A 25,493-nucleotide genomic window follows, 5' to 3' on the forward strand; every position below is an offset into this window, starting at 1 on the left:
CTACAGGTAAAACTGCTGTCCCGAGTTCAGGTAAAGCCAGATCAGCTTGCTCAGCTACGCCACGACACTGTGTCCGTGAAGGCTGTCTGTGGCAGATGTCCAAGTAATAATAGTATAAAATTACAATGCCACACACATACAGACCCTGATAATGTGATGCGAGTATTGAGCTGCATTACGGTTTGCAAAAAAAAAACAAGGATACTGGCAGCTAATGGGCTCTATTGCCATCATCATGACTTGGGGGCTGTTTATACTTTGCAAGTGTGCGTTATCTGGCGGGTGCTTGGCAGCTCTCCAAACACCAATTGGCATGAAAAGAGGGTTGGTGCAATTACTCCATCCCTATATATAAATATTTCAGCCTTGTTTATCTGGGTAACCCAGTGGCAAAGAGAGGGCATGTGTAGCAGCTCAATTTAATACTCAAGTGTTATACATGCAAATTGTAAGACCCCCAACTACTTTGGTGTTGCATGATCTATTGATATCCCAGCTTTTCCCAACTTGTGATGACACTGATGCAACATATTTTGCAAGTTTTAAAATTTTATTTTTTTTACATTTCGTCTTTTCAAGTTAACTTCTCATTTCCAACCTCAACATTCTCACAAAATTGGTTTAAAAGAAATGCAAACAAGCACAATATATTGCATTTGTGAGGCGCACATCAAAAAACTAGTTTGCACTGGACACCAAAATCTTCACCGGTTGTTTGCCTGACACGTTATTTCAGCCATTTTTCAATTGCATACAAGTGCACATATATTAACAACGCTGTACAAAATTATCAACCCGGTCAACCCAGACTATGTTTAGACTTCACCTAAAATCCAACTCAGTTCTGACATGGATCAGATTTTTTTACTTTTTTTTTTTTTTTTTTTAAGAGCGGTATGAATACGTCCACAATGGTTACATGCGTCACTTGTACCGGGAAATATCCTTGCTAGTCTAGCATTAGTATAATGAACGCAATGTAATATCTTACATTGTATACATATAGAGGCAGTATAAACTAGCCCCAACACAGTATCCCACATCCCATCTGTCAGCTCCACACCCAAATCCTGCTCCCAAGCAACTTTAAGATGGTTAAGAGTCTCGGGTTAATGGAATCTATTTCAATATACTACTACTACCTTTGGCTGCTCTCGTTAGGGGTCGCCACAGCGGATCACCCGTTTCCATTTATTCCTGTCTTCTGCATCTTCCTCTGTCACACCAGCCACCTGCATGTCTTCCCTCACCACATCCCTAAACCTCCTCTTTTCCTCTTCCCTGGCAGCTCCACATTCAGCATCCTTCTCCCAATATACCCAGCATCTCTCCTCCACACATGTCCAAACCATCTCAATCTTGCCTCTTGCTTTGTCTCCAAACCATCCAACTTGAGTGGTCCCTCTAATATAATCGTTCCTAATCCTGTCCTTTTTCGTCACTCCCAGTGAAAATCTTAGCATTTTCAGCTCTGCCACCTCCAGCTCCGCCTCCTGTCTTTTCATCAGTGCCACTGTCTCCAAACCATATAACATAGCTGGTCTCACAACCATCTTGTAAACCTTCTGTCACAAACCACTGCTGACACTCTTCTCCACCCACTCCACCCTGCCTGCACTCCCATTACTTTGGACAGTTGACCCCAAGTATTTAAACTCATATGTCTTCATCACCTCTACTCATTGCATCCTGACCATTCCACTGTCCTCCCCCTTGTTCACGCATAGGTATTTCATCTTGCTCCTACTGACTTTCATTCCTCTTCTCTCTAGTGCATATCTCCACCTCTCCAGACTCTCCTCAACCTGCACCCTAGTCTCGCTACAGATCACAATGTCATCCGCGAACATCATTGTCCACGGAGACTCCTGCCTGATCTTGTCCGTCAACGTGTCCATCACCATTGCAAACAAGAAAGGGCTCAGAGCTGATCCTTGATGTAATCCTACCTCCACCTTGAACCCATCTGTCATTCCAACCGCACACCTCACCATTGTCACACTTCCCTCATACATATCCTGCGCCACTCCTACATACTTCTCTGCAATGCTGACTTCCTCATACAATATCACACCTCCTCTCTCGGCACCCTGTTGTATGCTTTCTCTAAGTCTACAGAGACACAATGTGACTCCTTCTGGTCTTCTCTGTACTTCTCAATCAAAATTCTCAAAGCAAACACTGCATCTGTGGTGCTCTTTCATGGCATGAAACCATACTGCTGCTCGCTAATCGTCACCTCTCCTCTTAACCTAGGAATCTGTTTCAGTGTATATAATTGAAATTAGCCTCTTTACATTGGTGTTCAAAGAGAGAATGGAATCAATTTCAGAATTAGCAGGATGGTTTGGAAATTCTGGAAATTGCTTTTGTAAGAAATATCTGAAAGATTCAATTTGCCTGGATTTCATCTTTTTCGCTATTTCAAGATTACACAAGTCTGAAAAAGATGAGAAAGTCCCTTTGCTGTACAGATCTTCAACAGTTTTGATTCCCTTGTCAAACCAGGTTTGGAAGGTGAGATGACGGTTTAAACAGGTGGTTATGACATATCGGGGAAAGAGAGGATGTCTGTTAAGACTAACGTGCCTCCTGAATTGCGTCCAAATTTTTATAGTGTGCGTAACAGTGGGCATAGAGCTGATGACAGAGACGAGCCTGAACATACTAAAGAATAAGGAGACTGCTGGGAAGAGGACATCTCCATTTGTGCCCAAAGAGGAGTATTCTCTAGGTTGGACCAGTAGAGAAGCTTCCGAATATTACATGCCCAATAGTAATTAAGAAAATCTGGAAGGGCCATCCCACCCTTCGGCTTAGGCTGTTGGAGATACGCTTTCTTAGCATGCCGTGGTTACACACAGAAAGGAGGATATAGTCTGGTCTAATTTTGTGAAGAAGCTTTTCCTGATAAATACTGGGATATGTTGGAAGAGGTATAAGAATTTGGGTAGGACAACCATTTTGATAAGGTTAATACGGCCAGCCAGCAATAGGGGCAGAGTGGACCAATGGCTAAAATCCCCGTGTTACCTCTAGCTTGGTCGGGCGTCCCTACAGAGACAATTGGCCGTGTCTGCGCGTGGGAAGCCGGATGTGGGTATACGTCCTGGTTGCTGCAATAGTGCCTCCTCTGGTCAGTTGGGGTGCCTGTTCAGGGGAAGAGGGAGCTGGGGAATAGCGTGATCCTCCCACGCTCTACGTCCCCCTGGTTAAACTCATCACTGTCAAGTTAAAACAAGCAGCTGTTGACTCCACATGTATCGTAGGAGGCATGTGGTAGTCTGCAGCCCTCCCCGGATCAGCAGCGGGGGGTGGAGCAGTGGCTGGGACGGCTCGGAAGAGTGGGGTAATTGGCCAGACACAATTGGGGGAGAGAAAAAAGAGGGGGAAACCCCCCCCCCAAATCTAGAAGGGCCATCCCACCCTTCGGCTGAGGCCGTTGGAAATACGCTTTCTTAATATGCGGTGGTTACACATAGAATGGAGGAAAATAAGAACAGAATAGTCTGGTCTTATTTTTTGAAGAAGCTTTTCCTAATACATACTGGGATATGTTGGAAGAAGTATAAGTATTTGGGTAGGACAACCATTTTGAAAAGGTTAATACGGCCACCCAACAATAGGGGCAGAGTGGACCAATGGCTAAAATCTTCTTTACAACGTTCTAATAAAAGGTAGGAAATTTTCCTTGAAAATATGAGGGAATGATTTAGCAATGAAAATGCCCAGGTAAGGGCATCCAGGTGGTGTGGCAATCTATTCCGTTGCCTACCAACACGGCTATCAACGGTTCAAATCCCCACGTTACCTCTGGCTTGGTCAGGCATCCCTACAGACACAATTGGCCGTGTCTGCGAGTGGGAAGCCGGATGTGAGTTTAAGTTCTGGTTGCTGCATTAGCGCCTCCTCTGATCAGTTGGGGCGCCTGTTCAGGGGGGAGGGGGAACTGGGGGGGAACAGCATGATCCTCCCATGCGCTATGTTCCCCTGGCAAAACTCCTCACTGTCAGCTGAAAAGAAGCGGCTGGCGACTCCACATGTATTGGAGGAGGCATGCAGTAGTCTGCAGCCCTCCCTGGATTGGCAGAGGGGGTGGAGCAGTGACCGGGATGGCTCAGAAGAGTGGGGTAATTGGCCAAGTACAATTGGGAAGAAAAAAGGGGGGGGATCCAAAAAAAAAGAGAAAGAAAATGCCAAAGTATTTAAACCCACTATCCGTCTGTTTAAAAGGTAAGAGTGAATGAGGCATTCTTGTGGCAGTTGGGTTTATAGGAAAAAGTTCACTTTTCTGAAAATTCAGTTTATAGAAAATCTGCAAAACTGCTCCAGTATAGACATAACAATAGGAATGAAGAGGTTGGATTAGATATACACTACCGTTCAAAAGTTTGGGGTCACCCAAACAATTTCGTGTTTTCCATGAAAAGTCACACTTATTCACCACCATATGTTGTGAAATGAATAGAAAATAGAGTCAAGACATTGACAAGGTTAGAAATAATGATTTTTATTTGAAATAAGATTTTTTTACATCAAACTTTGCTTTCGTTAAAGAATCCTCCATTTGCAGCAATTACAGCATTGCAGACCTTTGGCATTCTAGCTGTTAATTTGTTGAGGTAATCTGGAGAAATTGCACCCCACGCTTCCAGAAGCAGCTCCCACAAGTTGGATTGGTTGGATGGGCACTTCTTTGAGCAGATTGAGTTTCTGGAGCATCACATTTGTGGGGTCAATTAAACGCTCAAAATGGCCAGAAAAAGAGAACTTTCATCTGAAACTCGACAGTCTATTCTTGTTCTTAGAAATGAAGGCTATTCCATGCGAGAAATTGCTAAGAAATTGAAGATTTCCTACACCGGTGTGTACTACTCCCTTCAGAGGACAGCACAAACAGGCTCTAACAGGTACTATTTAATGAAGATGCCAGTTGGGGACCTGTGAGGCGTCTGTTTCTCAAACTAGAGACTCTAATGTACTTATCTTCTTGCTCAGTTGTGCAACGCGGCCTCCCACTTCTTTTTCTACTCTGGTTAGAGCCTGTTTGTGCTGTCCTCTGAAGGGAGTAGTACACACCGGTGTAGGAAATCTTCAATTTCTTAGCAATTTCTCGCATGGAATAGCCTTCATTTCTAAGAACAAGAATAGACTGTCGAGTTTCAGATGAAAGTTCTCTTTTTCTGGCCATTTTGAGCATTTAATTGACCCCATAAATGTGATGCTCCAGAAACTCAATCTGCTCAAAGAAGTGCCCATCCAACCAATCCAACTTGTGGGAGCTGCTTCTGGAAGCGTGGGGTGCAATTTCTCCAGATTACCTCAACAAATTAACAGCTAGAATGCCAAAGGTCTGCAATGCTGTAATTGCTGCAAATGGAGGATTCTTTGACGAAAGCAAAGTTTGATGTAAAAAAATCTTATTTCAAATACAAATCATTATTTCTAACCTTGTCAATGTCCTGACTCTATTTTCTATTCATTTCACAACATATGGTGGTGAATAAGTGTGACTTTTCATGGAAAACACAAAATTGTTTGGGTGATCCCAAACTTTTGAACGGTAGTGTATACAAGGACACTTTGTGGGTGATCCCACCTCTCGTAATACCCTCAAACCCTGTTTCACTACAAAGCCAAATAGCTAAGGGTTCAATGGCAATCGCAAATAGCAGTGGGGATAGAGGGCAACCTTATTTCACGCCACGTTTGAAAGGACAGAAAGGTGAGTGTAAGTCACTGGTGATAACTGAAGCTGCAGGGGCTGAATATAAAAGTTTAATCCACAAAATAAAATCTTAACTAAACCCCATTTTTCCCAGGACAAAAATAAATGAATAAATAAAACGGTAAGTCCACTCTACCCTATTGAAGGCCTTTTCTGCAGCCAACAAAAGGACGAATTCTGGGGATTCAGAGCTTGTTGCATGAATTATGTGAAGCAATCGCCTTGTGCTAAAGAAAGAATGCCTTCCCTGGATAAAGCTTGTTTGGTCAGTTGATATCAGGCCTGGGACCACTTTTTGGAGATGGTTATAAAGGACTTAGGCTAAAATCTTTTGGTCCACATTCAGAAGTGAGATTGGACTCCTGCTACTACAAGGAAGTGGGTCCTTGTTCTTCTTAAGCAACAAGGAGATAGATGCTTGATATAGTGTTTCTGGCAGCCAACCATTCAAAAATGAGTCATTATAATTCAGGGCAGATAAGGTGAGAAAATGCTTTATAAAAATTCCACTGTATATCCATCAGGCCCAGGGGACTTGCCATTTTGCATGGATTTTATGGCTTCTTGGATCTCAAGAAGTGAAATTGGTCCGCCAAGGCTGCCAGAAAACGGTACAGGGTAATATACAGTGGTGTGAAAAAGTGTTTGCCCCCTTCCTGATTTCTTATTTTTTTGCATTTTTGTCACACTTAAATGTTTCAGATCATCAGACAAATTTAAATATTAGACAAAGATAACACAAGTAAACACAAAATGCAGTTTTTAAATGAAGGTTTTTATTATTAAGGGAAAAGAAAAATCCAAACCTACATGGCCCTGTGTGAAAAAGTGATTGTCCCCCCCTGTTAAAACATAGATTAAGTGTGGTTTATCACATCTTTGGAAAGCTGAGTTAAATTTCTCTAGCCATACCCAGGCCTGATTACTGCCACACCTCTTCTCAATCAGGAAATCACTTAAATAGGACCTGCCTGACAAAGTGAAGTAGACCAAAAGAGCCTCAAAAGCTAGATATCATGCTGCGATCCAAAGAAATTCAGGAACAAATGAGAAACAAAGTAACTGAAATCTATCAGTCTGGAAAAGGTTATAAAGCCATTTCTAAAGCTTTGGGACTCCAGCGAACCACAGTGAGAGCCATTATCCACAAATGGCGAAAACATGGAACAGTGGTGAACCCTCCCAGGAGTGGCCGGCATACCAAAATTACCCCAAGAGCGCAGCAACGACTTATCCAAGAGGTCACAGAAGACCCCACAACAACATCCAAAGAACTGCAGGCCTCACTTGCCTTAGTTAAGGTCAGTGTTCATGACTCCACCATAAGAAAGAGACTGGGCAAAAATGGCCTGCATGGCAGAGTTCCAAGACGAAAACCACTGCTGAGCAAAAAGAACATAAAGGCTCATCTCAGTTTTGCCAGAAAACATCTTGATGACCCCCAAGACTTTTGGGAAAATACTCTGTGGACTGACGAGACAAAAGTTGAACTTTTTGGAAGGTGTGTGTCCCATTACATCTGGCGTAAAAGTAACACAACATTTCAGAAAAGGAACATCTTACCAACAGTAAAATATGCTGGTGGTAGTGTGATGGTCTGGGGCTGTTTTGCTGCTTCAGGACCTGGAAGATTTGCTTTGGTAAATGGAACCATGAATTCTGCTGTCTACCAAAAAATCCTGAAGGAGAATGTCCGGCCATCTGTTCGTGACCTCAAGCTGAAGCGCACTTGGGTTCTGCAGCAGGACAATGATCCAAAACACACCAGCAAGTCCACCTCTGAATGGCTTAAGAAAAACAAAATGAAGACTTTGGAGTGGCCTAGTCAAAGTCCTGACCTGAATCCAATTGAGATGCTGTGGCATGACCTTAAAAAGGCGGTTCATGCTCGAAAACCCTCCAATGTGGCTGAATTACAACAATTCTGCAAAGATGAGTCGGCCAAAATTCCTCCACAGCGCTGTAAAAGACTAATTGCCAGTTATCGCAAATGCTTGATTGCAGTTGTTGCTGCTAAGGGTGGCCCAACCAGTTATTAGGTTTAGGGGGCAATCACTTTTTCACACAGGGCCATGTAGCTTTGGATTTTTTTTTTCCCTTATTAATAAAAACCTTCATTTAAAAACTGCATTTTGTGTTTACTTGTGTTATCTTTGTCTAATATTTACATTTGTTTGATGATCTGAAACATTTAAGTGTGACAAACATGCAAAAAAATAAGAAATCAGGAAGGGGGCAAACACTTTTTCACACCACTGTATATTGTGAAGAGGATTGCGTGGTCCCAAATATCTGGGGGGCATTCAGAAGAGATCGGAAGATCGGAATAGAAGTTTAAAAGGGTTTTGTTTATGTCTCTTGTGTCCGAAAGAACAACACCAGTGGGTGATTTTATTTTAGTGATTAGCCTAGAAGCTGCAGCTGAATGAGTTTGATATGCAGGTGTTTATTCGGTTTGTCCCCCGAGTCAAAAATACATTGTCTAGATTTAAGCAGAAGTAAGTCAGCCTTACTAGTTGATAACATATCAAACTCGGTCTGGAGGTGAAGGCATCGATTATATAGAACCAGGGTTGGGGCTGTTGCATACCGATTGTCTAATTGTAAAATTTCATCAGTGATCTCAAGACAGTTTGAATGCCAATGTAGTCCAATGAAGAAAGATGATGTTGAGCCTGAATAAAAGGTATGGCCACAGGGTTTCTAAGACTTTTAGACCTAATGTCACTTCTATTTTCAAAAATTCTTGTTTTAAAAGGCCTGGAAGATTTACCAATGCATGCCAACCCACAGTAGAATTTAATCATAAATAAAGTTAGGCATCATATGTGTGATAATCCCTTTTGATTTGAAAAGTTTACCATTAACCAGATGATTGAATGCGTGACATTTAAACATAAAAATCACACTGTGCACACCTGCCACATCTGCAGTTGCCATTGAAAAACTACGAGTGCACTCAGTGGAATGCAGATTTTCGTCCAGCGTATCTCCCTTCTCTCACACACGGACAGAAAAACAAGTGTTTTTTCTGCCATTATAAGACTTTTGCACAGCACCCAAGTTGATTGCACAGGAAATATGGGGTGGGGGTGGGGGGGGAGTTGGTAATATGCGGTGCTCAAGCTAAAGCAAAATCTACCTAATAACATTTTGCCTGTCAGTCTGTGGATGTGCAGCCTCCTAGGTGGACCCTAGCACGAAGGCGACCAAGTCTGACATGAACTGACAGAGATCAGGCTATTATAATTACAAAGCCCTTATTAAAAGACTTCAAATGTGTTTAACTGTCACGGCTTTCACAATATAAAATATATCAAGGTGAATGGCTGCTCTGCTGATTTGACTTTTCATCCCAGACCACTAACACTGTGTTAAGAAAACATAGCTCAGCCACAGGAAATGTTTTATTGTAGCTACTGAGATGATTTCCAGCTGTGACTGTGTTTAATCCTACTCTTGAAATTGTATTTTTATAAACGGGAGTTTTAACATTGGAGACTATGGCACTTCCACGTGGCTGCGAGGTGAATAAGTTGAATTATGTTTGGTTCATCCAGTGTTCCTGCAGTTCTCCTGTACCGAGATCAGCAGGGAATGATTTTCTGATTTGCGAAATACGATCAACTTCTCGTTTACTTTCAAGACTCATACCCAAATACATAGTGTTTTGGTTTTGACACTGTTGCCGCCCGATCTGACTCAACTGTAGATGTGAGTCACGCATGCGCATGGTTGACTCAGAGCAGGCAGCGACAGAGAGCAGTGTTGGTCGAGCAAGCTAGAGAGTGAATGAAGAGAGAGCGGCGATAGTGAGAACAAATGTTCGAAGGTTCTGAATCACTGTAACCATGAGAGGTTCTTCATCATACAGTCATAACTGCACAAACATTTTTTTAGGCTGATGGGTCCAGTTTGCGAGATTAATTGCAGCCACATGATGGAGCTAACTAAGGGAACAGTTGAGGTAGGTCTGACCTGACCAAAAGATCCTTAAGATTATTGTCCTTTATACACAATGTGACAAAAATTACTTTCCAAGGGGTTGGGTCAGAGCCCAACATATAACGGTGTTAAATAATTACTTTCTCAAATTGGAAACCCAGAGAAGTGCACTGAACCAAACAATACTCTTTTTACTGTCCGTTGTCTCCATGTTAGCAAGAGAATCGGTTTGGGTATAGCCACAAACCTTCTAAGAAGCAGGTTGGACCCACTGTAAGGGATAACCACACTGTTGAAAAACACTCGCAAAGTCCTTGGCGTGTTCATGAAAACATTAATTATTGTTGCAAATTCTGCATATACACTTAAACTGACTCAAAGGAATACCCTTCCTGGATGGTAGTTGGTACCATGAAGTAATGAAATACGATCAGTGGTTTCCTAAACAGATAAATGTTCGTCTATCATTCTCTTTAATAATCAAAACATCAAGGAAATCCATGCGATGTTGATCAAAGGCAACGGTGAATTTAAGATGGTGGTTACTGGTATAAAAAAAAAATGCGATCAGTTCAGTTGCAGAGCAGGTCCACATATCAGTCAAGTGTTTGCATAGTCAAATGTGTTGTAAAAAAGGGTTGTGATTAGATTTGAAGATAACATGAGTTTCAAAGAAGCAAACACAAATTGGCATAATTGGCATGAATTACCCAAGAAGATCATTTTGGGATGGAAACACTGATCTTGCCATTAAACACAGTGGGAGCAGATATACATAGAATGCGGACTCTACTTTTTTCCCTACTTGGAAAATAAAATCATCAGAACCCAACACTAAGGCCTGCAGTGTTAACAGTTTCTCACAAACACAAACCTTGGCTGATCTTCTTGTGGTACTCCAATAATGTGTAGAGGTCATCAGGAAGCAGGTTTTGTCCCAGGTGTTGTCTTCCAGATAGATCCAGTTGTGGACCAGCCGCTCCCTATGGAGGAAGTTCTGAAGATGACCCAAGTAGACCGACCCCGATGCCATGTACAGCCTGAAGCACAGAAACATTTGTCAGAGTGTATTTGGGAACATGTCTATACACTAACAATATAGCAGAAAAAAGCAGTTTTTTTTCTAGTTTCTGACCCTTACAACAGTTTGCAGTACAGCTACACAAAGTAACCATCATTCATTCATCTCATAAAGGCCTAAACATTAACCATACAGAATGGAAATTCAGTGGTTTGTAAAAAGAAAATTACATCACAAAGCTACTAGCCAGATTAGGTGGACAATACGGAGCCTTGTTTTTGATCCTCAGTCTAAACTCTCTCAAATGATATAACAAGCTCACCCTCTTTAAAGAAAAAAAAAAGGTCTCATCTGTAGATGAGCTATAAGCAGAGTATGCACACTTGTGGAGGAGGCATGAGTTGTTTACTTAGTTTTAAATCACACCAATCAGCAATCTCTTCTGGTATTTCTACATTATATTATTCTTCATTAAAGCCAAAATGTCCCTCACACACATCCATCCAGCAACACCTCAATGGACTACCACATAAGTCAATTCTGAGTTACCTTGTGGGATCTTTGTTGGCTAGTGACAATATACTCCCTAGATGTGTGGCATTGCAGAGGTGATATGACTGATGAGAGGTGAACACACAAATTTCAGATTTTACTTGATGATTGCAAATGGGGCAATGAGGCATTACACGAAGAGCTTACTTGTAGTAAGGCAGGTTCTCGATCATTTTCCAGTTGACATTGTAAGTAGCACTTTCCTCCAAGGTGCAGACTCAGGCCAGCTGGACTTTGGCCACCTGCCAGAACCTGTTGTGGTCTACCAGCCCTTCCTGGACCTCTCTGCATAACAGGAGGTAGACTCCGTTCAGGGTGTCCTCATATACCTGGGAACAAGAAGGTCATTAAATCAGAAGCAATCTTCCCTAGCCAAGCGAGTTTGCACATACAAAGGATTTACATGAGTGAAAAGCTCATTTAGGACATGGCAACATTATAAATGGGATGCAAGATCTGTAAGGATAAAGACATTAAGGTAGGGTTTCTGTACTCTATAGAGCAGAGTAAAACTAACAATAGGAGTTGTCTCTACTAGCGAGTATTCAAACATACTGTGAATTCCACTATTAAAACCTAGCAACTCCCACCAAAATGAAAATAAAAATCATTATGATGTGCTAGAAACTACACTAACTCCTCACATTAAGCAGCTGCTTGCTGACCACATAGTAATCACATCTACACTTTTCACCCTGAACCAAAATCCGGAAAGGGTCTGTGGCTAAAAAAATCCAAGGAAATCGATCCAGGGTACAGCACGGCAATCATCCCTAGGCGATGGCACAGAATTTTCCCGTTACTGTGTTTGGTGTCAAGAGCCCAAATATCACAGCACTCAAATGTTCAACATGTTTAACACATCACATTAAAAATGCAAAATGCACATTTGTGTTCCTTATATGCATAGTGTAAGGTGGCTGCAGTCTAAGTACAGCAGGGAGCCCATGTGATGACCACAGGAAAAAGCAACTGCATGTTGTGCAGATGCAAAGAACATACAGAAAAAGCTAAATAACTACAAACAAAAAAAACTACAAAATAATCTTGTACAATTGCCATTTTTGCCTAAATACATTGGGAGAATTCTGGCTCATTGGTATGCCCACCAGACTGCAAGTGAAATGGGGTAATAGCGTTTCAGCCCCATTTGGGGTTAGCAATGGTGTCAGACAAGGGGGAATTCTGTCTCCAGTTCTCTACAGTTTATACACTGATGATTTGTCCAAGCAGTTGAAAGCCTGCAACACTGGGTGCATGATTGGTAATACCTTGGTGAACCATATTATGTATGCGGACGACTTTGTCAGCCTTAGTCCCTGTAGCGCTGGTCTCCAGCAGCTCCTTAATATATGTTGTGTGTATGTTGTGCAGCATGATGTCAAATACAATGCTAGTAAGAGTGTTGTCATGATCTGCAGAACCAAAGAGGTCAATCATCTAAAATGTCCTGATTCTAAATTGTCTGATAATAATCTTGGGGTATATAATAAGGCAAAATATCTTGGACATTATATTACTGAACAAATGACAGACGATGATGATATTTATAGGCAATGTTGCATGATGTATGCACAAGCAAAGACTCCCTCATGCAAGTTTGGTATGTGTTCAGTTAGTGTGAAAATGTCTCTGTTCAGAGCTTATTGTACACCACTTTATACTGCACACCTGTGGTCAAACTACAAAAAAGCAAGCTTACAGAGACTTCGAGTAGCTTATAATGATGCTATGAGAATACTACTAAAAAGACCTAGATAGTGTAGTGCAAATGAATTGTTTGTGGCTGCAGGAGTCATTACTTTTCAGGCTGTTCTAAGAAATCTCATGTATAAATTTATTTGCCGGCTCAATGGCTCTGATAATGTAATCATCATGAGTTTAACAAATATAAGATTCAGTACCACACGCTACCAATCCCAGCAGTGGGACCATTGGTATGGCTGCCTTCTTGTAAGACAATTTTTTCCTTTCATGTTATTTTATAGTGTTTACTCTATGTATTGTCTAGGGGTTATCGTTTACCTATGGTTCTTATCTTTTATGGCTTTATTTTTATACCATGTCTTTGTCTGTTACAGACCGAGTCTGCAATAAAGTTTTGAGTTGACTTGTATTTCCTAGCTAAAATTAAAAAGGGCAGGGAGTCGCATAGTTAAAATGCAGGAATTTGCAGGTGTGTTTTGCAGGAGACTTTCCTGGAAAAAGCTATAAACAAGTTGGTGGTGTGAAAATTAGGATATCAACAATCTTAGGATTTGAAACCCAGGAAAATACAAGGATGTCGGTATTAAAAAAAAGGCTTTGGTTACAAACAGTAACTAACTATTCAGCAACCATCCAGAACCAAACACTTTCTACCAAGAGAATGCCAACCAACAACCTAATAAGCCCTTACACGATGACTGGGCTCGCCCAGTACCCCTTAACCTTTTTTTTCTTCTGGTTCTTTGGGCAGGCGTTTGTCCTCTTGCACTTTCGATTTACACGAGAAACACAATCAAAGAGTATTCTATACCTTCCTGCATTCCAGCATGCCCCAGCCACGTCCCAGAATCCAAGCTGTCAGAGACTTACACATGGAAAAATAATTCTCCACCACCTATTCAGGTGGTGGGAAGGAGTAAAGAGCACGTGAGCTTTGAGAACAACAAAAAGTCAATGTCAAGCTAAAGGGAGAAAGGCAGAGAAAAAAAATGAGGCATGTGGTCAGTTTGCAACAAAACAAGAGCTCGCCGTCACTAAGGAATGTAGACAAAGCTGCGAAGGACGCAAACAACAGACAATAGGCAGGCATTGTGCCTTCAAACTAAACATGTCAAATACTCGTAAAATGCGGGGCACCGCCGTAGCTGCATGGTTACAGTGCATACCACATGGCCACATGGTCACAACCATCACCAGTTCCATTCCAGCCAGCAACATTTGTTCCATGTCATACCACTCTCTCCCATTTCCTGTCTGCCTTTCACTATCGCTATAAAATACATTCAGCACACAAAGAACACCTTAGGTTCAGTAAACAAAGCAAAACTGGTGTCAAAAGGTTTTCATGTAATAGAGGCAACATTTCACCAAGATGGAGGACAGGACAATCCTTGTTTAATGCATTTGCATTAAGACTGAAGTCAATAATTGCAATCAAATTGTTTCTTGAACAGCAACTAAACCCTGTGTCATTTTTGCGAGTTTGCTACCAACTAAGGTGAAAAACTATCCACAGTTGCTGTGTTGCCTTGGGAAGATGTAAGCATAGCAGGATAAACAACTGCAGCTCACAAAATTAATGATGGTCTGTTTGGTTTAGGTGCGCTAATGAGCAAGCATTAACAAAACTGTTGACTCTTGTCAGTGCTTGGTCATTAGCACACCTAAATCAACGGAGCCATCATTAATTTTGTGAGGTGCAGCTATGTTTATCCTGCTTGGTCCTATGATCAGCCCATGTAGCACTTAAGAGATTCGTTTTTAATCTTTAGATGGTAGCAAACTCAGAAAAGTGGTACAGGGTTTGGTTGCTCTTTGACTGTAGTAGCCCAAGTTCATCACACATGTAGAGAGGGTTAAGGCATTACCAAAGAAATCATTCAGAAAACACCACTTTTCATTCAACTATAAAAGTACAATACATGGCGTCTTGATGCCTGCTCAATAATCCAGGTAAGAAAATCAAAGAAGGTTGAATCAGTTAATTTGGATACAACGTTTATTGACAGATACGTTTCATCACTCATCTAAGTGACCTCTTCAGTCTAAACTGACTACAGGTATCCCCACCCCACCCATTTGTCAAAGCCAGGAAGATGCCCAAACAGTGCACAGCCGGTCGAAGGCAGAAAGGTTGTATAGGCGTATACCAGTGGTGATTCTGTATGTAGCGGGAGGGTCGGAAAAGTGTCGGAAATACAATACATGGCATTTGCGCATGTAGTAGTACACGCAATTTCTGCATTGTGTTGAAGTAGCCTTTATATCCGTCTTTAGGACCAGGCCATGATAAACTAGTTTTCCCCCAAAGAACTGACAGATTGATCTAAGACAAACCAAGTCTCTAGCTTCTTTTAAAACTCATCTTAAAACTTTTTTTATGAAAGCTTTTACAAATGTTTGATATTTGTTTTTATTTATACTGTTTTTATTTTTATTCTTACTTATTTGGTCTTACCCTTATTTTTGCCTTGTCTGGTTTTAAAGCACTTTGTAATATTTTTTTTTTTTAGAAAAGTGTTATATAAATAAAAGTTATTATCATTATTGAGTTTTACGAGTACAATGCGATGCTCAGATTTGAATAACCAATTTCATTAAGTCTGGTATTAGTGATTTTTACAGTTACGGGGACCAACAGGTAGTCAGTTGAGTGGGTCCCAGAGAAATTGAGCGGGTCCCCACCAAAAAAACAACAACAAAAAACAACAAATTTTAGTGTTAAACTCTCGTTTGATGTTTTAGATATAGTTATAATTATGGTTATATTCATGTACACTACCGTTCAAAAGTTTGGGATCACCCAAACAATTTTGTGTTTTCCATGAAAAGTCACACTTATTCACCACCATATGTTGTGAAATGAACAGAAAATAGAGTCAAGACATTGACAAGGTTAGAAATAATGATTTGTATTTGAAATAAGATTTTTTTTACATCAAACTTTGCTTTCGTCAAAGAATCCTCCATTTGCAGCAATTACAGCATTGCAGACCTTTGGCATTCTAGCTGTTAATTTGTTGAGGTAATCTGGAGAAATTGCACCCCACGCTTCCAGAAGCAGCTCCCACAAGTTGGATTGGTTGGATCGGCACTTCTTGCGTATCATACGGTCAAGCTGCTCCCACAACAGCTCAATGGGGTTCAGATCTGGTGACTGCGCTGGCCACTCCATTACCGATAGAATACCAGCTGCCTGCTTCTGCTCTAAATAGTTCTTGCACAATTTGGAGGTGTGTTTAGGGTCATTGTCCTGTTGTAGGATGAAATTGGCTCCAATCAAGCGCTGTCCACTGGGTATGGCATGGCGTTGCAAAATGGAGTGATAGCCTTCCTTATTCAGAATCCCTTTTACCCTGTACAAATCTCCCACCTTACCAGCACCAAAGCAACCCCAGACCATCACATTACCTCCACCATGCTTAACAGATGGCGTCAGGCATTCTTCCAGCATCTTTTCATTTGTTCTGCGTCTCACAAACGTTCTTCTTTGTGATCCAAACACCTCAAACTTGGATTCATCCGTCCACAACACTTTTTTCCAGTCTTCCTCTGTCCAATGTCTGTGTTCTTTTGCCCATCTTAATCTTTTTCTTTTATTGGTCAGTCTCAGATATGGCTTTTTCTTTGCCACTCTGCCCTGAAGCCCAGAATCCCGCAGCCGCCTCTTCACTGTAGATGTTGACACTGGTGTTTTGCGGGTACTATTTAATGAAGATGCCAGTTGGGGACCTGTGAGGCGTCTGTTTCTCAAACTAGAGACTCTAATGTACTTATCTTCTTGCTCAGTTGTGCAACGCGGCCTCCCACTTCTTTTTCTACTCTGGTTAGAGCCTGTTTGTGCTGTCCTCTGAAGGGAGTAGTACACACCGGTGTAGGAAATCTTCAATTTCTTAGCAATTTCTCACATGGAATAGCCTTCATTTCTAAGAACAAGAATAGACTGTCGAGTTTCAGATGAAAGTTCTCTTTTTCTGGCCATTTTGAGCGTTTAATTGACCCCACAAATGTGATGCTCCAGAAACTCAATCTGCTCAAAGGAAGGTCAGTTTTGTAGCTTCTGTAACGAGCTAAACTGTTTTCAGATGTGTGAACATGATTGCACAAGGGTTTTCTAATCATCAATTAGCCTTCTGAGCCAATGAGCAAACACATTGTACCATTAGAACACTGGAGTGATAGTTGCTTGAAATGGGCCTCTATACACCTATGAAGATATTGCACCAAAAACCAGACATTTGCAGCTAGAATAGTCATTTACCACATTAGCAATGTATAGAGTGTATTTCTTTAAAGTTAAGACTAGTTTAAAGTTATCTTCATTGAAAAGTACAGTGCTTTTCCTTCAAAAATATGGACATTTCAATGTGATCCCAAACTTTTGAACGGTAGTGTATGTGTTTAAAATGTATCTGAAAATTAAAATCTCAAATCTTCAAACTTAATTTACAAAACAATGTCACATCATCAGGACATACTACACATTTCAGACAGACAAAATAATGTTTGTAACAACATAAGAGAGTGGAGTATAACGTGAACAAAATATTCAAATAAAAACAAAATGGTGTCTGAAGCACCATAGTAACTAGCACCAAAGTTAACTGTGAAATAAAAGAGTTGAATATAACACATGAACAATATGTTTAAACACGTTAACATGTTTAAATACTTGGGGTCAACCGTTCAAAGTAATGGGGAATGCAAGAGAGAGGTGAAGAAGAGAGTGCAGGCAGGGTGGAGAAGAGTGTCAGGAGTGATTTGGGACAGAAGGGTACCAGCAAGAGTCAAAGGGAAGGTTTACAAGATGGTTGTGAGACCAGCTATGTTATATGGTTTGGAGACGGTGGTGGTACTGATGAAAAGACAGGAGGTGGAGCTGGAGGTAGCAGAGTTGAAGATGCTACGATTTTCATTGGGAGTGATGAAGAAGGACAGGATTAGAAACGAGTATATTAGAGGGACAGCTCAGGTTGGACGGTTTGGAGACAAAGCAAGAGAGGCAAGATTGAGATGGCTTGGACATGTGTGGAGGAGAGATGCTGGGTATATTGGGAGAAGGATGCTGAATATGGAGCTGCCAGGGAAGAGGAGAAGAGGAAGGCCAAAGAGGAGGTTTATGGATGTGGTGAGCGAGGACACGCAGGTGGCTGGTGTGACAGATGAAGATGCAGAAGACAAGTAGAGATGGAAACGGATGATCCGCTGAGGCGACCCCTAACAGAAGCAGCCGAAAGTAGTAGTAGTAGTATAATAACACGTGAACAAAAGAGTACAAATGTCTTATGACAAGTCTACCAAAATAGCACCAATATCAAGTAAATCAAATGTAATAAGACAATGAATTGAGCCAATCAATGTGAAACTTTTATCACAAACATGAAACTTGACTAAGACAGTAGTAAAATGCTGTCCTCCGTTGTTTGGTTTATTTCTATGGTTTCAACATAGTGCGTGCCCTGGACAATAAAGCATCATCAGTCAACACCAACATGAGTGACCGTGGCCATGTGAGTTTATTTACCAAAACCACGTTTGTAGCCTTGATTGTTGAAATGAAATCTGTGTGGTGAGCTTATTGCAGCTAAAGTAGCATGTCGTTATGATTGAACATGGAATCTTTTTTTTTCTCCCCAATTGCACTTGGCCAATTACCCCCCCTCTTCTGAGCCATCCCAGTCACTGCTTCACACCCCCCTCTGTCAATCCGGGGAGGGCTACAGACTACCACATGCCTCCTCTGATACATGTGGAGTCGGCAGCCGCTTCTTTTCACCTGACAATAAGGAGTTTCACCAGGGGGATGTAGCGCGTGGGAGGATCACGCTATTCCCCCTAGTTCCCCCTCCCCCCTGAACAGACTCCCCGACCGACCAGAGGAGGTGCTAGTGCAGCGACCAGGACACATACCCACATCCGGCTTCCCACAGACATGGCCAATTGTGTCCTCAGACACACCTGACCAAGCCAGAGGTAACACGGGGATTTGAGCCGGCGATCCCCATGTTGGTAGGCAATGGAATAGACTGTGAACACGGAATCTCATCCGCGCAAGTTAGAGTAAGTTAAAAAATGGTGACAATGGCGAGGTTTCTTTCATCCATTTCTATGATTTCAGCACAGATTTGTTGTTCACGATGTAAAACCCTGGACGCGTCGACAGTGAGTTTACTGTACCCTTTCGTGTTTTAATGCATCAGAGACACGGGACGTGTATCTATTTACATCACTATTTATAACTGGGCTTAACACTGGTAAGCTAAGGTACTGTCCACTGACATCTGTTGGCTTGACATTTCTTATGGTTTCGGCATGCGAGAGCTCTGTGCACCCATCTTTGAGAGGGTGCACTCCACCTGAAGAGGCCGATGGCCGGAATACTGATTCACAATAACGTCACGAATTTATGAACACTTGTGTTTAGTGCCAGTGAATCCCAGTATTAAGGTCACAGTTATCTCAGCTATGCTTCACTACTGCAAATAAATCCAAAGTTAAGAGGGAGGACTATGGTTTATCATTATTGGATTTGTTTTATATATTTATACTGAGACCAACTGAAATGTATTGATCTGTATACATATAGCATCACAGCCTTCTCCACTACAATTTACAACTAACCATGAGCCAATCTCTCTCTCCAATAATCTGCAGTGATTGGGTGGAGTGAGGCCAGGTACCTGCTGTCACATAGAGTGCCACCCTCCTCCTCTTGCTGCGTTTGCGCCACTGGAGGAAGATGACGTGCAGCAGCGGTTGAAGGGTGGCAGCTGCCTGAAAAACCAAAAGGTAAATATCCACTGGAAACAGCCCTGGGTGTACTGGCAAAACATGGCCTCCAACTCTGTATGGTCTAGAAAGCTGGGGGGGGGGGGGGGGGAGTTCAACCAGGAATTTAATTAGGCGTGGCGTTTTCCAATATATTGTTTGGTGGCCGACTTTAAACAGCACAGGAGCCCACAACAATTAAAATATCCCTAATGATTTAAAAAGTGCAACCTTTTTCTTTTTTAATCCAACCCACCACTAGGTCATATTGTTGTGTAAGCAGTGGGGTTGTTGTGGAGCGTCTAGTGTGTTGGTGTAGTGTTGTGTGTCTGTCACGTCTCACTCTCAGCCTTCACCGCTGCCTAGCAGAACTGTGAACAGGAGAGCCGAGCTCATAAGTCTCTCCCTCCCAGTACATAGCCTCTCCAACAGCAAGCCCCATGTAGCGCCTCCTCGTGGCGACACACGGTAACTGGGTACACCTTCGACCCTGGCTGAACTACAAGGGACTCGGAGGAGGTGTCTAAGAATATTTCTGTTTTGAACAAAGCAAAGTACATGCTAAATCACAAGGCAATGCGAATTCTGTACTGTTCACTTATTTTTCCATATTTCAGTTACTGTGTGGAAGTGTTGGGCAACACGTTATATGAGTAACATAAAGCCATTGTTTATATTACAGAAAAGAGCAGTAAGAATTATCCATAAAGTGGATCCAAGAGAACACACCAACAGACTGTTTATTAAGTCAGGATTAATGAAACTTAAAGATTTAGTTGAGTTACAGACATTATTAGTTATGTACAGGGAAAAAAGCAGAGTATTACCAGAAGATTTATAAAAAATATTTGTTTTTAGTTCAGAGGACGAGGACCATAGAAGGAAATTTAATTTTAAACATCAGTATGCACGTACTACTTTAAAGCAGATGTGTATTTCAGTATGTGGCGCCAAACTATGGAATTCTTTAGAGAACGATCTAAAGGGTTGTATAAATATCTTTCAGTTCAAGAAAATGTATAAGGAAAGAATGATTAGACAATATGGAGTTGTCAGGTAATGGGTTTTCAGCTGATGGTGAATTATTGAGTATGGCTTTTTGGTTCTCTTTCATTTCCCATGTTGTTGAAAGTATTAGTTGTTGAGTAACTGACTGACAGACCATCTATTCTGCTGTTTATTTATGTTTGAGTAAGAGGCAGGTAAAATAAGATTTTTCTTCTCCCTGCTCCTTTTCAATCATGGAATGTGTCAATTGATTTGTGTTTGATTATGAATTGCTTGTTTCTATCTGGAGCTGTGCATTACCATGAGTGGAATAAATAATAATGAAATGAAAAATGGAAGGAAAAAAATTGACCATTTGAGCAACCGAGAAAACAGAGGCCACACGTGTCTGTGCCCGATGCTGCCAGAACAGGATCCAGGGACCTCCCAAATTGGAACAGGTGTTCTGTCGAGTTCTGCCTCCTGCCCGCTGAGAATTGCATGCACAGAATAATGCATCCACACACTCCATTTCTGAAGATCTTTGAATCAAAATGGTTTTACCAACACATATTTTGGGCCATTTTGGCTGGACAGTGTGAACTGCATACGTTTAATAATGACCTAGCTGAAACAGGGGATGCATTACCCAGCAGCAACAATCAATTATATTCTAACTATAATGCATTAAATGCTCTTTGGTAAACCAAATTTTATTCTAACAATTAGTACAGCTGCCAGTGTTATTAGTAGTCAGATTATGTAGGAATTTCAGTAGCATTTTGATATTATAATAGGGTATCATTCTTGTTATAGTCTTTCATCAAGTTGATACTTGTTAGTATATACGCCTACACACGCGGCTATGGGAAAACGTGCTGAAACTGCCTTCATTTTGAATTAAACAATCAGCAGTATGCTGCTTTTTTTCATCATAGATGGCAGCACAAAGACCTAGAAGTGCAGTGTCGGACTATTTCACCCGACCATCACCAGGGAAGGCGGTGTGCAACGCATGCCAAGAAAGTGTCAGTATGGGAGCAGCAACTACAAAATCTAAAAATACTTCAAATATTTGGGCTCATCTAAGGATTAATCGCCCTGCATTGCATGATGCTGCACAGAAGAAAAGAAACACTTGGGAGAAAACGACTCAACCTCAAACTACAATACAGCAAATGTTTCAGAGACAAACAAAGTGGCCAAATACAGATGGCAAATCAAAACTTTTGGACAAAGTGATCACAGAGATGATTGTTAGTGACAACCAACCTTTCACAGTGGTGTCTGATGCTGGCTTCAAGTGCCTCATGGTGGTAGCTGAACCAAGATATACAGTGAAAAGTGAAAAGTATTACCGCACAGAATTGATGGAAGAAATTCACTGCATGGTTGTAAAGAAGATGAAGGCTCTGATCCAACCAGAGAATGCCAATGGCCACTCACTCTCTTTCACAGCTGACTGGTGGTCTGGGACAATAGAATCACTTATATGAGTCTTACATGCCACTTCATTGACAATGGATGTCCAAGAAAGCAGGCGGTTTTGAACACAAAGGTCTCACACTGGGGAGTATATTAGAAAGACACTCCTGGACATGCTGGATGATTGGAACATAAGCAAAGACTGTGTGGGGCTTGTACTTCATGATAGTGGAGCAAATATGGTGGAAGGAATCAGGCTCACTGAACTGCCAGACCTTAACTGCACAGCCCACTCGCTACAACTTGTAGTGAATGATGGCCTGTCGAGTCAAAGAGCAGTCATCGACATCATTGCGATGCTAAAGAAGTGTGCTACCCATTTCCACCACTCAGTTCTTGTCACGCAGCATTTTAAGGAGATCCAGTAGGACCTGGGCCTACCCAAACACAACATAATCCAGGCGGTCCCAACAAGGTGGAACTCAATGCTCCAAGTGCTGCAAAGGATGCTTGAGCAAAACAGTGCTCTTAGTTTTTACTCAAGTGAACAAGGAGGATACACATGCCCTACTGCTGACCAGTAGGACACCGTGTCGAATTTTGCTGAAACTCTCATCTCAATAAAAGAAGTGACACTTGAGGTGAGTCATTATGATTCATCTTTGTCATGCATAATTCCCTTGTCTGACTGTACTGAAGATGTTACTTAAAGATGAAAAAAGTCTCTCTTCACGAGGCATCGGAAGGCTCAGGCAGGTCATGCTGGAGAGCCTAACCAGACGTTTATCAAAAACTGAAGAAACAAAAAATGTTGTGCTGGCATTTTTGTGCCAGGCTGCTGCACAGGGAACCAAAGAGAAAGAAAGAGACCCGAAAAGGCAATGGACAGGAGCAGAACCATCTTATCGTGCTCGTATTGATGAGATGTTCACTTCTTTCCTTGATTCTCATGCAGGTGACTCTGACAAAACCAGCCTTGAAGATGAGCTACATCTCTAGCTCAAAGAGCCAGTGATCCACAGATGAAACGAAATGGTGACTCTCTGCAATGGTGGAAACAAAATGAAGCACACTTTAAGTTACTTGCTTCTCAAGCCAGAAGATATCTCTCATCTCCACCCTCCTATATGAAAAAAAAAAAAAACCAGGAGCAGACTGAGTGGAGAAAATGCTGAAAAGCTATGCTTTCTAACACCACAACTTGGTGTTACTGAACTGGGGCTACTGAGAGTACCGAGGGGTTATTGGTAAGGAGGGAAGTGCTTAAATTTAAATGTTGTTTTATTTATTTTTACTGGAAGAAAAAATATACTTAAAATTTGTTGTAAAAAAATAATTCCACTCAGATTGTTAGATTGTTGTTAGATTGTCAGATTGTTGTTGTTGCTGTACTCAGATAGTGCCTTGAACATCATAAATATTTTCTATTTTACACAAAATTCAATTAAACATATGTTCATTTAAAGGCAGCCTTGTGTTGCAGTAAATTTTGGCACAACATTTTTTACATTTACTGCAGCTGAATATTGGCCCCAAATATCGGCTATCAGCCTCAATAACTTACCAATAATCGGTATCGGCCCTGAAAAAAAACACATACTAGGTCGACCCCTACTCTTTACGGCAATATTTTTCGTCATTTGGACGACCCTTTCCGCTCTTTACACAGCACGGATGTAGGCAGGAAATTTGCATGAAGGCAATACAAACAAACATGGACATGGAGGACAGTGACTGTGACACAGAACAGGGTAATTCTGAACAGAAGGACTCCGACCAGCCAGGCCAAAATGAGGAGGTTGTAGCTAAAAGGGGGGCTACTTCTATCGTATGGACGTGGTTTGGGTATGAACAATCCTACACAGACCAGAAAACCCTTCTTTGCAAAATATGCCGCACACCGGTCCCCACAACAGACTCAAACACCACTAGCCTCTTTTACCACCAGTGCAAGAATCATGTCAAACAGTACGGAGCACAGTCGAGTGCTCAAAACAAACCCCAGACTCCGACGTTGCAAGAAGCTTTTGCCCGCGGCACAAGAATCACAAAGACGGAAGGAGATAACGACTGCCGTTTTCTATTCACCTTTTTATATTTTATACATTATCTTATATTCTATTACATGCTCAATTGAAAATTTGCACAAAGGTTCTAAATAAAAGGAGAAAAATAATCAAATATGAGTAAGAACCTTTTATTTGTCGAGTATATAATTCAAAATGTAATAAATAGGCTTTTCCATGTGGTCATTTTATACAAACTATTTATTCATTGAATTTACAGAAAATGTGCTATATCGTGATATGTACCATTATCGTGATATTAATGACCAATATCGTGATATGAGATTTTGGTCATATTGCACAACCCTACGCACAGGTAAAGAAAGCGGTGTGGACCAGGCCTGTGATTATGACTTCAATTACAGAGTATGACAATTCCATACTGGCAGGCCCGCCCACACAAATGGCTGGGCCCCTGAAAAGGTCCATTGAATAACCCCCCCCCCATATGCTTTACTCGCATCAATGCATGCACCCTCTCTCCTACTAAAAACATACATGTAAACTGAGAGACTTACTCAGTAACGAGGGTTACATAGACATGCACACCATAATAGAACTCTGACACACAAACACACCAAGGTCAACAAAGGTGTGCTACCTTATGGCTTCATCTTTGAATCTTATTCAGACATCTTCCTCGTCTTACTGGATGCAAAGCCCTTTATAATGTCTTTAAAGTCCATCTGATTAGCCAGTCCACACTCAGTGGCAAGTATTGCAATTCATTGCTAATATTTAGGATGAACATGATTATTGCTGAGCTCCACATGCCTGTACCTGCGTACAACAGGGCCATGGAGGGCCATGTTGTAGCAGGTTCTTTCAAACCCAACACTACACAATCTGATTTCACTGATTAACACACCTTCAACCAGACAGCAGAGGACTATTCAGTGAGTGAGTTGGTGTGTTGTTGGGTTGGAAGAACCTGCATACACATGGCTCTCCATGATGGCCTACATGATTGAATACCACTGGAGTTGTTACTCCAGAATAATGAGACATGATCGGTTCTCCAGTTTTCAGATAGTGAACACAAAACCATAGCCAAGAGAAAACTCTACTACTACTACTACAGTCCGTAGTTCCCGTTAGGGGTCGCCACTGCGGACCATCCGTTTCCATCTCTTCCTCTGTCACACCAGCCACCTGCATGTCCTCTCTCACCACATCCATAACCCCCCTCTTTGGCCTTCCTCTTCTCCTCTTCCCTGGCAGCTCCATATTCAGCATAGCCATGAGAAAAATAAGCCTGCAAATTATTCAGAATGACCCTATTAATTGTTAATTT

At 41.6% G+C, this 25,493-nt stretch overlaps 1 protein-coding gene across 1 annotated transcript; it reads right to left on the reverse strand.

Annotated features, from left to right (window-relative positions):
- Positions 1-25,008, reverse strand: si:dkeyp-114g9.1 (uncharacterized protein LOC555399 homolog). Its single transcript, XM_056294204.1, is given in 9 exon segments — positions 1-86; positions 10,548-10,610; positions 10,613-10,713; positions 11,394-11,575; positions 13,765-13,848; positions 19,534-19,658; positions 19,661-19,705; positions 19,708-19,814; positions 24,980-25,008. Coding segments are annotated over 9 exon segments (822 nt in total).
- Positions 25,009-25,493: the final 485 nt, after the last annotated feature.

This window comes from Lampris incognitus, chromosome 15, assembly GCF_029633865.1.
Source record: "Lampris incognitus isolate fLamInc1 chromosome 15, fLamInc1.hap2, whole genome shotgun sequence".
NCBI lineage: Eukaryota > Metazoa > Chordata > Actinopteri > Lampriformes > Lampridae > Lampris > Lampris incognitus.